We start from the raw sequence: 17,562 nt of genomic DNA, 5'->3' as shown, positions 1-17,562 counted from the left end.
AAGATTCTACTAAATAGCTAGATTACGCATCGATTAGAGCGAGCGGTAAGTCATTGGTATTACCTCAAAATTACTTTATGTAGGCTTAACCTACTTCCATGTCTTTTCAATTTTTTTTTCCCTCTTTTTAATCACCATTACGGCTGCTTTGCTAAATGCTGAAAGTTGAGCTTTACTGTTGAAAGATTTCCTGTTCGAGTACCATGTATTTATGATATAAGTGCCATTTATTGCTCTGTACTATGTGAAGTGAAAGAGCAGAAAGCAGAAAGTCCTAATTTGGTTGTTTATACATTTTAAAAGATTCTGGCTTTTTTGGCTAAGTTCTATTTACTGTGCTAAATGTTAAATGACACTGCCGACAAACAAATAAAATGTAAAAAAACAACTAGTTACCTTTCATTTCGGGTAAATCCAAGCCATGCATCATTCCTAATTTTTTTTCTAAGGAGCAACAGTTTTCAGTACCAGCTAAATTGCTCTCCACGAATGGTGTCACCCCTCGTTTTTCGTTGAGTATATCCTGAGCGTTCACACACTGCTGGTCGAATACCTCTCTTTTGTTTCTGGAAGATAAAAAACTTGCAGATATTTTAGCTGAGGACTCCTGCGGATATTGAGTATGAACCGAAACGCACTCACTATTCCTATGGGGGTATTCTGGGGAAAAAGAAGTTTCTGGTATAATCACTTGGCCCAGAGAAAACGAAGTGATATCCTTTGAATCATCTTGTTTATGAAACACATTTTCTAATTTCCAGCTTGGATCTAGTTTTCTGTAAATCTGGCTATAGTAGCAGTCTCTCAAATTCTCGGTTCCCGAATAACTGACCTCCAATTCAAACAAGAACCACAATCTGAAATTGGGAAGTTTTTTCCTGTTAGCAATGCTACAGAGATAATGATCACATTTGTTTGCACTGTTGGCACTTTTTGACTCTTGAGTCTTCAAGTCCTCCTGCAACTGCTCAACTCTCTGCCTATCCAGGGAGACGGGCTCCGAGTCCCTTATATTATCCCCCAGGAATTGGGTAAGCTCACCATCTGCTTCCACCTTGGACTCACCTGTATCTTCCTCCTTCGGCTGCACTTGTTTTTTATTCCTCAGGCGATCTGCTTCTGCCGTCCAGCGCTTTCTACCTCTCCCATAACAGTTTCCCTTACCACGCAGTCTGTTTGTATCGACATTACCTAATGCCTGTGGCCTCGTTTTAAGACCTTTCTTATCTGCCATGCGAGTCCTCAAATTTGCATGAAAGTGTAGGAAAACTAAATATGTTTCTCTAGAACAATGATCCAGCTCACTTTTGTATATACTGAATTACAAATATCTACTGCAATTTGTAACGTCAGTAATTGAAGCTATTATTTTTATTTGTGACACAAAGACGATCTCAAGCCGGGTAACAAAACGTATGCTGTGACATTTGATTTTTTTTACCTTTCGTCGAAGCAGAGAATAAAGCAGGGCAGCTCATTATTTGATGAAATGGATTTCAGCACGGGCTTGCAAAACAACTGAGGTAATTGAAGGATTGGAGAGGCCTCTGATCGTTTGAGGTGGTTGTAAGAGCGTGTGCTAAGACTATAGAGGATTGGCAATAAAAAACAATGTACTCGACGCCCTTGAAAAGCAGAATTGACTATAATAACAATACATTTGCTGGATCAACTCGGGTGCTGACGGGAGAAGCTGGTAATTATAGTAAAGATGCAATGAATCACTCCATGCCAGTTGTTTTGAGTGGTACGTCCAATGGAATATTGGGCTCCACGACTGCCGGCCCCGCCGGCAGTACGGGATTTGGTCTGGGCGGAAACGGGTTTAGTTCCTTGAATGGGACTAGATCTGCCATTGGATCCACGGCCATCATGGCTCCAGATCTCACGAATGTGACAGAACATCTGAGAGTTAGTGGACTCGGCAGTGCAAAGCCATTAGAGTTGGCTAGTCAGTACATTGAGCATTTAGAATGTCGCGATGCGAATACGCCAGTGTTAGACGAGCGTTCGTACTATAATAATGGTGTAAATTACAATTTTAGCAAGGAAGTAGGAGGACTGGGAGCATTTACGCCCTTCGAGAGGCAACAGGTCATTCACATACCAGACGAAATTTTGAAAGAGGCAGCGAAGACAGAAATCAAGAGTGACATGGGTATCTTCCCAGAGATCAATCGTTGTTGGATTACAATAGACAATAAGTTGATACTGTGGAATATTGAAGATAGTACGGACTATCAGTCCATTGACGAAATCAAACATACAATCTTAAAGGTTGCATTGGTTAAACCAAGGCCGGATGTTTTCGTAGATTATGTTCAACATCTTTTACTTATATCAACACCTTTTGATATTTATATTTTGGCAGTATCGTATCTCCCAGAGACAGGCGGGCTGAGCGTTTTCAATACGGGAATGTCCGTTTCTGTTCATGGGCTAGATATATCCGATATTGCATGTTACGAAAAGACAGGGCAAATTTTCTTCGCAAGCAAAACAAAAGGACTAAATATTTGGGGTTTACTTTATTCAGGCTCTGACGATTGGTTTAATAGTAAATGCAGTAAAGTTTGTCTTACCCAATCGGTATGGTCCAGTCTATTACCCACAACTATAACATCGAAAATACCTGGTACAGGTTTTATTCAGTCACTTTTTGAAGAAGACTCCAAATATGCCCAAGAAACAATTGTTCAAGTAACTATCGATCAATCTCGTGGTATTCTATATTGCTTGTCCTCCAAGTCAAATATCAAAGCTTATTACATTCATGGTAATTCCTTGGAAGGTCCAATGACTATTGAGCCTAGCTATATCAAACGAATTATGGGTACCACGTCCGCTAGGGATGCGGCAATCCTGGGAAATAAATATTTGAAGATTTCAAAAGTTGTTCCTGTAACATTACAAGAAAACAACAACCTTTTCCTGGTTGCTATCACCATTGGCGGTGTTCGTCTGTATTTCAATGGGTCTATCGGTAGGTCCGGAATTGAAGCACTGAGGTTAGAATCTGTGAAATTCCCTCCAAGTTCAGTAACTCCAGAGGTTATTCAACAGGAGTTGCAACAACAGCAACTAGAACAGCAAAAGAAAAATTTACGTTTTTACTCCAATTTAGGCTCCTCAGAATCTGTTCTGTTGAAATTTCAAAAGAAGTCTTCTGTACTACTAGAAACAACTACTGCAAGTGACATTATTTCTCCGGGAATCTTTTTCTGCTCAGTCAAGAAATCATCAACCAGTGCTAGTAATAACAAACAAGGAAATAACAAACTGCCTGAGAATATCGCATCAGAAACTATGCCAGTGCAAAACCCAGTTGAGCATAAACTATTTGCCAGTGTTCCTGATTATGGTATTTTGAAAAATCATGGTAAATACATTGAGAATACAACCTTGTTGGACACAACTGGTCCTATAAAAGGAATTTTTCCTTTAACAGCAACATTCAATGCAACTCAAAAGCCTGAAGGTTATGCGAATGAGTTCGCCACTCAGTATAATGCTGAAAATCTAAAAATTGCAGTTCTAACAAACAATGCCATTGAAATCTACAGATATAGAACACCTGATGAAGTGTTTGAATCTTTGATTGATGATCCTTTACCATTCTTATTGAACTATGGTGTTCCTGAGGCTTGTTCAACAGCTTTATTTGTAACATGCAAATTAAACAAATCAGAAGCTTTGAGATCGGCTGCTTTAACCTTTTTCACAGTGGGAATTCCAGGAATCGTTGACATAAAACCCACATATAAGAAATATGTTGTTTCTGCAGTTTCTTCTCTCTTCAAAAAGCCCGGCTTAGAAGTGACTCCTCATAAGTCAATCAACGGTTCCAATCAGATAACTACAGGGAGGGCATTAACCGCCCAAGAAAAAGGTAACTTCGACTTAGATGATGTGGTACTATCTGCTAGGTTCTATGGAATTGGTCTTCTAATTACCAGACTGTGTAGAGACATTTGGAGCAGAAATATTTTTACTGTAAACAGTGAAGCAGATACTAATATAACTAAACAGCAGATTGGATCTGCGCAAGAGAAAAATTTGATTAGTGGAATCTCCATCTCAAAATCTGACGTTGAGTATTATTTATCATCAATATCAATCATAAATGAGTTTTTTACCACATATGGCAATTCTCTAACGACTGTTTATCCTTCTGTTGCAGGGAATTCAGACGGAACCGGTAAAACTGTTGACAAATCAGAGGAAGTTGCAAATCAAGCTGAAAGCATTGCTATTAATTCTATGATAAGACTAGTTCAGTCAATCATGGAGGCGCTTTCATTTTTGAATGTACTATATGAGGAAAGCGAGGTTGAAGGATACGAACAGCAATATGTAGCATTCAAGGATATTATCAAGTTTTTGAATCGGGATATTCAAACTGCTTTGTCCAAACTCAAATTCAAGCACCTATTTGCACCAAATGAAAATGTTAAAACGCTTGTGAGAGAGATATTATCTTCTATCATTAATAGGAACATCACAAGAGGAGCTTCGATTGAATACACAGCTACCGCCTTACAGGAGCGTTGCGGATCTTTCTGTTCAAGCAGTGATATTTTGGGCTTCAGAGCTATAGAGCACCTGAGAAAAGCGAAAGAAATAGGGCTGAGAGATAATGAGACTTTAAGATATCACTTAAATAATGCGGTAAAATTATTTGAAAGAATTGTTGATCACCTTTCGATGGAAAAATTGAAGGAGGCTGTATCGATTATGCTTGAACTTAACTATTTTCCAAAGACAATTGAATTTTTGTTGAACATTGCGAACTCAATAGATAAGGCAAAATTAGCATATCAATATGTTTCTGATGGCTACCTGGAGCATGATGGTAGGAAAGTGTTTTACGAGAAACGTTTGATAATTTATGATCTAGTATTTGAAACTCTAATTAGAGTAGATGAAATGGCAGCAAAGAGTACCTCAACGATCGTTGGAAATATAAGCGTCTCAAATGAAATGATTGCTTCGCGAGAAGACAGTTATTCAGTAGCTTTAAAATATAATGACAAGTTATTTCATTATAAGCTCTATGATTGGCTAGTCTCTCAGAAATCAGAAGATAAATTATTACAATTGGATACTGATTTTATACTGCCTTATCTGAAAGAAAAATCTAAGGAATCGTTAGAGATATCCAATCTACTTTGGGTATACCTTTCAAGAAGATCGAAGTTTTTTGAGGCTGCTGAGATTCTTTACTCTTTGGCAGGCTCTGATTTCACATTACAGTTGGGACAGAGAATAGAATATCTTTCCCGTGCCAATGGATTTTGTAATGGTGAATGTCCTCTGAGTCAAAAACAAAATATGGTACAGTTAGCTGATATGATATCTGAGATTTTTGATGTTGCAGCAGTCCAAGATGATTTGCTGTCTTTGATAATTACTGATAATAGAATTGATTCAAAGGTTAAGGATGAGTTGATAGAGCAATTGGATGGAAAGATCCTACCAATTAGTGATTTATTTAATGATTTCGCTGCTCCATTGGGATATTTCGAAGTATGCCTAGTAATATTCAAGGTATCTGATTTTAGAAACCAGGAAGAAATTATGGCCAAATGGGAAGAACTTTTCAAATCAATGAGAAGAGAGTTAGATGAAAGTGGCAAAATTGAAGATTCCTTAAACTTTATCAACCTTTTATCGAATGTCACCATAAAAGTTGGTAGACAAATACATACATCAGAATTTGTCTTTCCAGTTTCGGATCTTTTCCCAATTATTACAAGCCTGTTCTATGAAGCATTGCCTAATGATCATATAAGAGATGGTTCCATCGCCTCAATTTTTATTTCCGCTGGTGTAAGCTACGGTAAATTGTACTACATTCTAAAAGGTCTTATTGAGACCTCAGATTCTTCAAACACATCATACCAGAGAGAGATGTTATGGTTATTAAAGGAATGGTATAAGTGTGATAGAAAGCTCAGAGATATCATCAAATATGATGAAATTACGAAACTAAGCGAATATACAATCGAAACAGATCCTATTGAACAGTACACAAAGAGAACAGGTAACAGTATATGAAAAAATGAAGAAATGAAAAATTAACTAAAACTAGCATTAAGCATTCAACTGTAATTTACCAACGGAATAGCACTAAAAGAAACCCATAACCGCAGTATATTTGCACCATCCTTGATATATATATCTGTATATATTTGATCTTTATTAAATCTATTACTCAGATGAAAAAGAAGAAAAAAATAAAGCAAAAATAACTAACCACTCAACCATTTGAGAATGTTTCCCTTTATTTGATTCAGTCAGTCATAACCCCAGGTACTGTATTACTTCAGGCCTAAAGCCTTATACATAATGATTTTTTTTCTGTTTTTGTGTTTTTCAATTTTTTTTCCCGGTAAAATAACACTGCTATTCAGGATTAGCATAACGCAATAACTCTCATCATTTCTAAATCACTTGAACGAATAGCCCCTCCCCCTCCTCCCATCATGACTCGCCCAAGAACTTCTACAACGCTATGGCTCCGAATGTATTTTCTCCGGAATAGGTCACGTACAAAAACCCATCCTTATCCTTATGCTCCTGGTAAATAGCAGACATCAGCGCAGCAGTCGGTGGCAGCGTATCATTCACGAAGATAAATATGGCCTTCTCCGGTGGCAACATAATTCTCTTTCTGATCACGTAAACGAATTGCCCGACAGTCAAATCCGCAGGAACCAAGTATTTACGTTTGTCAATCTCTGGAATCTCCGATTTTTCAGCTTTCTCACAAATTACTGGAATCCTATTTGTGAACTTCTGAGAAATCCTCTCAGATTCCGCTTTCCTCTTCTCAAAGGGATACTCAGACTTAAATGATGACTTCATTTTGTTCTCTTTCAGTGGCACTATTTAACAAATCAGTATACGACAGTATACCCACCAATCTACCAAGTATGATCGGGTACTCGGTTGTTCAGAATAACTCGAAAACGCCAAAAATATGCCATCGATCAAAACAACCCCTTCGTTATATATACCATTTCCAATGTCCCCTTACGGGACAGATAAGAAAACGATTGCAGGGTAATGGAGTTTTTTTGCTTCTAATTGAAGCATGTGAGGCTCACGTGACTTACCACGTTCATCACATCTAATCAATTATCAGTTCTGAAAGGATTTGATTCAATTCCTTCTCCCAGCAGTCTCTGCGATTGATGAGCTCAATTAGCTCATCATCCTCGAGGTCTTCATTCCGCTCTTGTTCGAGCTTTTCAATGAGTTCGTCTGGTATTTCATGTTCGAGCGCTTGAAGTTGCTGTATCCTCTGAACCTCAAGCAGCTCGCTCTTCATGACAAAATTCTCCATATTCTCGAGGCCTCCTCTAATCTTGAGAGCATTTTTGTCACGTTTGGAGGCTTTTGCTTGTCGCAATTTCTTGTCCTTTTCGTTTTGCATTCTGCGATTTGAATGTGTTGGCGATGAAGAATACGATGGGAACATGTCTCTGTAATAACCCTTCCTGTGCGATATTATTTCTCCAGATACAGACTCATCCTCTCGTCGGTCACTTGAATCATCTTTTGTCGGCGTTTCCATACCATGGCCTACAGCACCATCACCATCAACCGTTTCAGCATATGTCTCGTCAGGAGGGTCAGAGCTCACATTCCAATGGCTGCTAGGTGCACCTTTGAAGGAGCTTTCCATCATCAGAAATGTTTCCCACGCAGTTTTAGTACTGTACAGTCTTAGTGCGGTAAACGAATATCAACTACTAGGCGCAGTTGTATTTTTTCACCTATATATCGCGTTCATCTACAGAGGAGAATTGATATTTATTGGCTAGTATGGAGCAAAGAGTTGATCAAAACAGATCTGTAACAGAAATTCGTTAACGATTCGTATTTATTTTTATATTATTATATCCTCTATCAGTGAGTGAGTATGTGCCAAAAAAATAAAGAAGCAAATTACAATCTGAAAATTTTCAGTTTGAAAATGGTGTCATTGATGGATTGTTCTTCATCAGCAATAGCATCGGATTTGGTAGAGTCGCTCTTGACAATATCGGATCTACATGTCTTAGACAACATGTCGAAATGCTGCTTCACAATTTCTTCGAAATCAATTGTGTCCTTGATTAATTCGTATTCGACAAGCACATCATCTGTGGCTTCAAGACCACACTTCTTTCTCAATTTTTGAATTCTATTGATCAATTCTCTAGCTAAACCTTCTGTTTTCAGCTCAGGGTAAATATTCGTGTCCAAGATAATCAAAACTTCATTATCGGTTCTTGCTTCTTGACCCTGTTGAACTTGTGATTCTGGCAAACCTCTCACGACATTCAAGTCACCTTCGACCAGTTCAATACCTGCAACATTCAGTTCACCGGTCTCTAAATATTTTTGGACTTCGCTGGAGGTAACTTTTGGCAAAGCATCCTTAACTTTTTTTGCTTCCTTCTTCAATTTTTTACCTAGAACCGGCCAATCAGCTAAAGCTCTATATTCGACACCATACTTGGCTTCATCGGTGGTAATGATAATATCACGAACATTTAGTTCCTCTTGGATATAGTCCTTGAGTTCTTGAACATCTTTCAAGTAATCTTCATCACTATGCAAAATGACCAATGTCTTTAGTGGAGTCTTCAAAGAGATGGTTTTCTTTTCACGAATATTTCTACCGAGTTCAATGACTGATTGCATTCTAGCGACTGATTTTTCAATTGCTTCATCAAAGAATTCTTCTCTAACTTCTGGGTAGGATAAGAAATGCACTGATCTGCCGTCCTTTGTGCATTGACTTAGGACATCTTCGGAGATATAATTCTTCAATTTTAGATAAATAGAATCAGATAAGAATGGGGTAAATGGAGCCATAACACGAACGAAAGTGAACAACGCTTCAAATAATGAGTTTAAAGCTTTCAAGCAATCATCAACACCATTTTCACCCTTCAAACGACGACGATTGAATCTGATGTACCAATTTGTTAATTCGTCAATAAAATGCAAAAGTTTTGGTACAACAGCATATAGTTTATACTCTTTCATTTCCTCATGTATAGATTGAACCAAAGACTGCATGGATGCTAAAATCCATCTATCCATTACGTTTTCGCTGCGTACAGATGGATCATATCTGAAGTCAACATCTGAAGTCTTCTTCAATAGTGCGATTTGACCATCCAGAAATTTGAAGGAGTTCCACCATGGTAGTAAAACTTTCGAAACTACTTCCTTGACACCCTCTTCCTTGAATTTCAAAGTTTCAGCTTTCAAAACTGGGGAATTAATCAAATATAGCCTTAAAGCATCAGCACCATACTTTTCAAGAACAATATTTGGATCTGGATAATTCTTTAAAGATTTGGACATCTTTCTGCCGTCAGCGGCTAAAATAATACCAGAAACAATCACATTTTGATATGGAACGGACCCAAATAAATGAGTACCAAGGACACTTAGAGTATAGAACCAACCTCTTGTTTGATCTAGACCTTCAGAAATGAAATTTGCGGGAACTCTATTCTTGAAATTTTCAGTATTTTCAAATGGATAATGTTGAGACGCAAAAGGCATAGAACCTGATTCAAACCAACAGTCGAAAACCTCTTCAATTCTTTTCAACTGCCCTTTACCAGTCTTCGATGGGATGGTGATTTCATCAATATATTCACGATGCAAATCTTTGATTCCAGTGACACCACTCAATTCTTCTAATTCCTTAACTGAACCAACACAAATGATCTCTGATAAATCTTCTGATGCCCATAGAGGAATTGGAGTACCCCAATATCTGTTTCTAGAGACGTTCCAATCACGAGCATTCGAAATCCAATTAGAAAATCTTTTCTCCTTGATGGCACTTGGAACCCAATGTGATTTTTGAACAGAATCTAGCATTTGGGGAATAATTTCCTTTACACGGACAAACCATGCTGGAACTGTACGGTACAATAATGGTGTATCGGATCTCCAGCAGAATGGGTAAGAATGTCTAATTTGAGAAGCTAATAACAAATTCCCTGTTGCAGTTAAGCTTTTGATGATTTCTTTATCAGCATCCTTAACATATTTGCCAGCAAAGTCAGTGACTTCAGAGGTAAATTTACCTGTATCATCGACAGGATTTGGAATACTTCCATCAGCGCTTATAACGCCCATTTCTAGACAAACGTTGTAATCTTCTTCACCGAAAGCTGGTGCATTATGAACAATACCAGTACCTGAATCGCTGGTAACATAGTCATTCTCAATAACTCTAAACGCAGTGTCTTTGAAGGCCTCAGCAAAATATGGGAATAATGGTTCATACTTCAAACCCACCAAATCGGAACCTTTTATTTTCTCAACAACCTTGAATTTTTCAGTCTTTGGCTTCTTATATAAGGCGCCAATCAATGATTCCAAAAGAATATAATAACAGTCCTTTTTTTCATCATAAATTTTGACATATTCAAAGTTCTTGTTCACACATAATGCCAAATTTGAAGGCAGAGTCCATGGAGTGGTAGTCCAAGCGACCAATTGAGTCTTTTCTTGTCCAATAACGTTGAAACCTATAGTGACTGCGGGATCATTAACATCTTTATAATTTTGTTGAGCCTCAAAGTTACTCAATGGAGTTGTACAACCAGTAGAATACGGCATCACTTTGAAGCCACGATAAACTTGACCTTTTTCAAACAGTTGTTTGAATGCCCACCATTCAGACTCCATAAATGATGGATACATAGTCTTGTAATCATTATCGAAATCAATCCAACGACCAAGACGACCAATGGTCTTTCTCCATTCGTCGGCATACGTCATAACAATAGACCTACACTTTTCATTATAGTTGGCCAACCCGTACTTAAAAACGTCTTCTTTACATGTAATTTTAAGTTCTTTATCGATGATATGCTCAATAGGTAAACCGTGGGTATCCCAACCAAATCTTCTATCAACATGATGACCAGTCATAGTAGCATATCTTGGAACAATATCCTTAATGGTTGAAGCCAAAATATGACCATAATGAGGCGTACCAGTGGCAAATGGTGGACCATCAAAGAATGAAAACTCGGGCTTATCTTTAGTTAACTCTAATGACCTATGAAATGCATCAATTTCATTCCACAAAGCATAAACTTTCTCCTCTTCCCTAGCGAAAGAGAACTGCGCTGAAGGTTCTGACATATTTGGAGCAGTCTTGAAGCACTTAAACAGCCTTCAAAATTAATTGAACACTTTTGATTGATCTAATTGTTGCAGGTTTCGAACCTTACAAATCTCAATCGTATCTATATTCGGCGTCAGAATCAGAGTCATCGTTCTCTTTCTCGCTAAGAAAAATTTGAAAATAATCGTGCAAGACGAAGATATATTTCACTAAATGATCGAAATACCAATTAAACAGTATTTAAAAGAAACATTATAAAATCATATACTTTATAAACTCACGTTGCCAGCTACCTGTTGTGCCTCAAGGTGATTATTAATCGACTTCTTCAACAGTTGGACCAGATGGACCAGATTCTCCACCAGCTGGGCCTTGTCCCGGAGTAGGTCCTGCGCCTGGCATTGAACCTGGGTTTGGTACACCTCCTGCACCGCCAGCTGCACCATAGAATTTACTCATGATTGGATTAGCGGTGGCTTCCAATTCCTTTTGCCTGTCTTTGTACTCCTCTGTTGAAGCAGCTTGAGAAGCATCTAGCCAATCAATAGTTTCTTGTGCTGCAGTTTCGACTTTCTTTGCGTCTTCTTCTCCAACTTTTTCTTTGAAACTTGCTTCATTGACAGAATTCTTCAAACTGAAAGCATAAGATTCTAGTTGATTCTTTGATTGAACACGTTCGGATTCTTTCTCATCTTCTGCTTTATACTTTTCAGCTTCGGAGACCATCTTTTCGATATCTTCTTTTGATAATCTACCCTTGTCGTTCGTTATAGTAATCTTACTTGACTTACCAGTACCTTTTTCGACAGCAGAAACGTTCAAGATACCATTAGCATCGATATCGAAAGTAACTTCGATTTGTGGAACACCTCTTGGAGCAGGTGGGATACCAGCCAGTTCAAACTTACCCAATAAATTATTATCCTTGGTTCTTGTTCTTTCTCCTTCATAAACTTGAATCAAAACACCTGGTTGATTATCTGCGTATGTCGAGAAGGTTTCGGATTTCTTCGTTGGGATAGTTGAATTTCTTGGAATCAGTTTTGTCATTATACCTCCTGCAGTCTCAATACCCATGGATAACGGTGCAACATCCAATAATAGAAGATCTTGAGTCTTTGATGATTGGTCACCAGTCAAGATTGCAGCTTGAACTGCAGCACCGTACGCGACAGCTTCATCCGGATTGATTGATCTATTTGGCTCCTTACCGTTGAAGAAATCAGAAACCAATTTTTGAATCTTTGGAATTCTGGTTGAACCACCGACAAGCACAATTTCGTCAATTTGTGACTTATCTAGTTTGGAATCTTGCAAAACTTTTTCGACAGGATCCAAAGTAGATCTGAATAAATCTGCACATAATTCTTCAAATCTTGCCCTTGTTAATGAAGTGTAAAAGTCAACACCTTCGAATAATGAATCTACTTCAATGGAAGTTTGAGATGACGAAGACAATGCTCTCTTAGCTCTTTCTGCAGCGGTCCTTAGTCTTCTCAAAGACCTTTGGTTACCAGACAAGTCCTTCTTATTCTTTCTCTTAAACTCATTGGCCAAATGGTTCACCAATCTGTTGTCAAAATCTTCACCACCCAAGTGAGTATCACCAGCCGTTGCTTTAACTTCAAATATACCTTCATCGATCGACAACAAAGAGACATCAAAAGTACCACCACCGAGATCAAAGATTAGAACATTATGCTCGCTTCTGCCCTTTTTGTCCAAACCATAGGCAATTGCAGCAGCTGTAGGCTCATTAATTATACGCAAAACGTTCAAACCTGCAATAGTACCGGCATCCTTAGTGGCCTGTCTTTGAGAGTCGTTAAAATATGCAGGGACGGTGACGACAGCGTCATTTACAGACGTGCCCAAAAACCCTTCTGCAGTTTCCTTCATCTTACCAAGCACCATAGAAGATATTTCTTCCGGAGTGAAAGTCTTTGTCTCACCTTTATACTCCACTGAAACGACGGGCTTACCTTCGCGATTGACAATCTTGAAAGGGAAATGCTTGGCATCGTTGACCACTTCAGGATCATCGAATTTTCTACCGATCAATCTCTTGGCATCAAAAACAGTGTTTTGAGGATTGATAGCGGCTTGATTCTTTGCTGCATCACCAATCAATCTTTCAGTATCGGTAAATGCAACATAAGAGGGCGTTGTTCTATTACCTTGGTCATTTGCGATAATCTCAACGCGATCGTTTGCAAAATGGGCAACACACGAATAGGTAGTACCTAAATCAATACCAACAGCTTTAGACATGGTTATTGTATAGTCGTAATATTAGTTTTCTCTTGATATGAGCAATATTAAAACTCTTTTTCCTTGCTGGATTGATACAAGTAAAGTCCAATAGGAAACAAGACTACCACTCAACTTCCGTCTATTATCATCCCTTATATACCTTTCTCTTTGTAACCGACTACCACTAACTCACCATACCCCTGAAACCTTCCAGTGGCTTCTCCAATCTGCTGGAAAATCCTTAAAAAGTTCCGAAACTCTTTCATTAAAGTGCTCATCGGCGGCAATTTCTATGAATTTCCCTCTTTTTTCTGGGGTGCCACGGGCCCCTTTGCTTTGATATTCTGGCATATCCTGGAAAGCTCTAGAAAGTTCTAGAAAAAAACAGCTGCCCCGGGACAGTTCCGGACAGTTCAAAAAAGTTCGGACAACTTCGGACAACTGCAGCATTCGTATGGAGTATGATGAAGTAAGAAAACTGGGCGATGTCTGTGACATTTTACGAAGTGATCGAATACCAGCGATACTACGTTTGTAGAAGACCTCATATTTTGCTGTAGATTGTGTATAATTACTTACTTGAGGTAGAGTGAGCTGTTCTAGCTTTGAAATCACATGCCTTATTTATGACTTGCCCTTGTTCATGAGTTGTGTCGTCTATCGTGTGACTGTGCAGCGAAAAGCGCTCTCGATGCTAACCAAATTACGCGCCTTTGTTAACATCTTCTGCTGATCCAGATATTAATTGGTTCCATTGCCACCATACGGAACCTCATACAAAGTTTCGGATGCTTACTTCCTGCAATAAATAAGAAGGACTGTGTCGCTAGCGACACTTTACACATCGCAGATTGTGAATACTTGATTTTTAATCTGTAATGCTAGATTATTTTACCTTGCAGTGGCTGGCTATTATATTGCATATTATAACTCCAGTTTTTTATACGACGTCTCTATTGCGTATAGGAGTCATAAGAAAGTATTGTTGTTTTTACTCCGTGCATCTATCCAGGACTTGTGCTTCAAATTTCCCAGTAGAGGTTTCACAACTATCTCAGCTTGAACCCTCATCATTATCATTGACTGCCAAAGTACAACCACACGTCTGCAATGATTTTATGGCATCGAATACCATCAAAATACGCCTGAAAAAAGACAGTAATTCTCTTGATACAGGGTGGCTTTATGGCAGTCAAGCCGTGCTATCGCCATACAAAGACACACCTGTCGAACATAATCTAGAGCGTGCCAAGTAGAGTAAGTACACGTATTTCCGATTATACGGCAGAGTAACTGGTCTCACTTCGCGAACTCACCTCATCGCTGCTCGTTGCGCTGTGTCACCCATTGCTATTCACTACAATTCGCTGCTATTAGTAATCATGCTTCATACCCTCTGATAGTAAACACCGCCCGCTACTGTTGGTTTATACTCGTCATCTTCATCATCGTGATCATCGCCATCGTTCGATTTATCAGCAATTTCGAGGAAAAATGGCTCTATAGCTTCTTTGATTCTTGGTAGATCATTGCAGTGAAATGAGCTTGCAAAGCATCTTTTCCACATGTCCTCATTGAGCAGAATGCTGTGCTCATCTGATAATCTTTTTAATTGTAATGAGACGCACTGATCAATCCTTTTTATGGTGTTTGCATCAACTTCAGAACTGAAACATATAAGCTCAATAAGATTATGCCATTGCAGACTGGACCCGTAATTACCAAACAGAAGAACGCTCAAGAACGAGAATTGCAGCTCGCCAAATAATCGGTTCAGGTGCCCTTGATAGTCACGTTTAATTATTTTATTGTTCAAGTAGTAAGACTTGTCTAGGAAATCTTCCATTTTGTGGTCATCACGTATAGCATCGCTAGATTTGAATTTAATAACTGTATAGTTGAAAAAAGGTTCGTCATTGCTTGGTTGCTGATTCAATTTCGTTCTTAGCCACTTAATCTCCTCTAAACTAGTCATTGAAGAGTCCATATAACCGGAGTTATTATTCAATATGCCTCTGATTTGATCCTTGTGAATATAGTTGGTAAAACTGGACCAGGAACTATCTAGATCTTCGATTTGCGGATAACTTACCATAAACGGGTGGATTTTCCTCGATTTCTCTTCAAATTTAGCCCTGTCGAACACTGAGACTAATTTGAAAAGTCCCGATTGTTGATCAAACTCAATACAGTAATATTCATACTCGGGACCGATTTCAAACCAATATCCATATCTTGCTGCATCTTCTGAGTCTGCAAAACCAAAACTTATCAGGTGTATGCCATGACTCAAATATTTTATACCACCAAACAAATTTCCAGATCTCACCTCAAAAGAGTTGAAATCTATAGTAATCCTAAGATCGGCATGATGAACGGGCGGGTCGAAAGTAATGCAGTTCATTGCTATAGCTGTCAGTATCGTTGAAGCCCTAAACGTTTGATATAAAGATGAAACGTAAATAGCGATGATACTGTTGACTTTTTTTTTGGTTTTCTGGTTTTTTTTTCAGATATAAAAAGCTCTCTTTTACCTGTCACTGGTAGTTCAATTTAATTTTATAATGATAAGTCATTACTTCCCACTCACCAAGTGCTGAATTACTTCTCACTCACCAAGTGCTGAATTACTTCTCACTCACCAAGTGCTGAATTACTTCTCACTCACCAAGTGCTGAATTACTTCTCACTCACCAAGTGCTGAATTACTTCTCACTCACCAAGTGCTGAATTACTTCTCACTCACCAAGTGCTGAATTACTTCTCACTCACCAAGTGCTGAATTACTTCTCACTCACCAAGTGCTGAATTACGTAGAACTCAAATCGAGTATCTGTCAGAGTACTGGTTTAATGATGTTCAGTAGAAGATCGAAACAAGTACGTACTTGCTTTCTTGAAAGTTTTGTTTAAATGATGAAAAATCAAATTTTACACAGACCTGTACTGAACAATTGAATTGTTTTGCAGATAACTTTTGATATTGCCTTTTTTTTCTGATTTAACTCTTACACTAAAAATAAAAATGTGCTTTTTGTGATTTATTGGCTTAAAACAGCATCTCAAACACTGAATGGAGCCGGACCTCTGCAAGTACTGGTTACAAAAGCGCAGTCTTCTATGATAATAAGGTTAGAAAATTTATTATAAACTTTGTTATACATGCATGAGAAAAAAATTAGATAGTTTAATTTCTCAAAGCTTATTTCTTAGCTGTCAATCTTCTTAGGTAGAAAGCTAATTCTTCACCTTCCAAGATGTAACCGTCACATCTACCAGATTGACCTGGTCTAGAGGAGATGGCAGCGTACAATCTACCAGCACCGAATTGAGAGTCAACACCTTGCTCGATCTTAGCAGAAGCGGATCTAGCAGCCCACTTCTTTTCAGTGCTCTTTGATGGAGCAACTATTTCATCATCACCCTTGGTGTTTCTCTTCTTACCTAGAGTTTGACCGTAGTGACCTTCAAACCACTGTCTGAATGGGGTAGCATCGATTTGAACGATAGCAGCCTTGGTCAAAGTGTTGGTTCTAACCAATTCATTGTTAGATGGATGGTAAACAACACCAACAATTCTAGTTTTCTTGGCAATACCTTCAGAAGCCCATGAGAAGTTACCGGTTTCGATTCTCAAAGCTCTGAATTTTTGGTTACCACCTCTAGTTCTAACGGAGTGAATTCTCTTGGTACCAATCTTGGTGTTGGCTGGTTGACGACCCAATTCGAACTTTCTCTTCTTTCTGAATTGAGCACGCTTAGCACCGGTAGCGGATCTTTTGTGACGAGAATCACGAGAAATACCCATTATGTATCTGTTATGATGATGTTAGTAAGTCTGATTCAAAATGTATTGTCCAAAAAAAGTAGAAGAATTTCTGTCAACTCCACGACTCCAGAAACAATGCCCATGAAGCTCTCCACCACTTTTCGCTAACCACGTATACTTTGCTGCATTCTGAACTTCCTTATGTGCACTAAATTGCATCTCTTCTCGAGCTACTCCATTTCCTTCATTCCATCTCTTTCATGTCGCTTTCATCTCTGCACTTCTCTACTATTGCTAACGTGAATACGCCCAATAATTCACATACGATTTATCCTTGTGTGTCTTGGTTACACTCCAATATCAAACCCAAGTAACACGTTGTAAAG

At 38.5% G+C, this 17,562-nt stretch overlaps 8 protein-coding genes across 8 annotated transcripts; 1 reads left to right on the top strand and 7 right to left on the bottom strand.

The window, feature by feature from the left end:
• Positions 1 to 388: 388 nt before the first annotated feature.
• On the bottom strand, positions 389 to 1,234 carry MAM1 (Mam1p; the record flags this gene model as incomplete). Its single annotated transcript, XM_037290664.1, has 1 exon — positions 389 to 1,234. The coding sequence occupies one exon, from the start codon at positions 1,232 to 1,234 to the stop codon at positions 389 to 391; it is 846 nt and encodes a 281-aa protein (XP_037146559.1).
• A 377-nt stretch (positions 1,235 to 1,611) lies between these two features.
• On the top strand, positions 1,612 to 6,057 carry NUP170 (Nup170p; the record flags this gene model as incomplete). The annotated part of the gene is made up of 1 exon (XM_037290663.1): positions 1,612 to 6,057. The coding sequence occupies one exon, from the start codon at positions 1,612 to 1,614 to the stop codon at positions 6,055 to 6,057; it is 4,446 nt and encodes a 1,481-aa protein (XP_037146558.1).
• Positions 6,058 to 6,504: 447 nt separating this feature from the next.
• ATG8 (ubiquitin-like protein ATG8) lies at positions 6,505 to 6,867 on the bottom strand (the record flags this gene model as incomplete). Its single annotated transcript, XM_037290662.1, has 1 exon — positions 6,505 to 6,867. The coding sequence occupies one exon, from the start codon at positions 6,865 to 6,867 to the stop codon at positions 6,505 to 6,507; it is 363 nt and encodes a 120-aa protein (XP_037146557.1).
• Positions 6,868 to 7,132: 265 nt separating this feature from the next.
• On the bottom strand, positions 7,133 to 7,693 carry RTT105 (Rtt105p; the record flags this gene model as incomplete). Its single annotated transcript, XM_037290661.1, has 1 exon — positions 7,133 to 7,693. One exon carries the CDS (start codon positions 7,691 to 7,693, stop codon positions 7,133 to 7,135), a length of 561 nt encoding a protein of 186 aa, XP_037146556.1.
• Positions 7,694 to 7,953: 260 nt separating this feature from the next.
• On the bottom strand, positions 7,954 to 11,172 carry ILS1 (isoleucine--tRNA ligase ILS1; the record flags this gene model as incomplete). Its single annotated transcript, XM_037290660.1, has 1 exon — positions 7,954 to 11,172. The coding sequence occupies one exon, from the start codon at positions 11,170 to 11,172 to the stop codon at positions 7,954 to 7,956; it is 3,219 nt and encodes a 1,072-aa protein (XP_037146555.1).
• Positions 11,173 to 11,470: 298 nt separating this feature from the next.
• On the bottom strand, positions 11,471 to 13,426 carry SSA3 (Hsp70 family ATPase SSA3; the record flags this gene model as incomplete). The annotated part of the gene is made up of 1 exon (XM_037290659.1): positions 11,471 to 13,426. The coding sequence occupies one exon, from the start codon at positions 13,424 to 13,426 to the stop codon at positions 11,471 to 11,473; it is 1,956 nt and encodes a 651-aa protein (XP_037146554.1).
• A 1,369-nt stretch (positions 13,427 to 14,795) lies between these two features.
• Positions 14,796 to 15,812, bottom strand: AAR2 (U5 snRNP complex subunit AAR2; the record flags this gene model as incomplete). Its single annotated transcript, XM_037290658.1, has 1 exon — positions 14,796 to 15,812. One exon carries the CDS (start codon positions 15,810 to 15,812, stop codon positions 14,796 to 14,798), a length of 1,017 nt encoding a protein of 338 aa, XP_037146553.1.
• A 797-nt stretch (positions 15,813 to 16,609) lies between these two features.
• Positions 16,610 to 17,215, bottom strand: RPS8A (40S ribosomal protein eS8; the record flags this gene model as incomplete). The annotated part of the gene is made up of 1 exon (XM_037290657.1): positions 16,610 to 17,215. The coding sequence occupies one exon, from the start codon at positions 17,213 to 17,215 to the stop codon at positions 16,610 to 16,612; it is 606 nt and encodes a 201-aa protein (XP_037146552.1).
• Positions 17,216 to 17,562: the final 347 nt, after the last annotated feature.

The sequence above is a fragment of the Zygotorulaspora mrakii genome, chromosome 8 (genome assembly GCF_013402915.1).
Source record: "Zygotorulaspora mrakii chromosome 8, complete sequence".
Classification (NCBI taxonomy): domain Eukaryota; kingdom Fungi; phylum Ascomycota; class Saccharomycetes; order Saccharomycetales; family Saccharomycetaceae; genus Zygotorulaspora; species Zygotorulaspora mrakii.
This window is presented reverse-complemented; position numbering and strand designations above follow the sequence as displayed.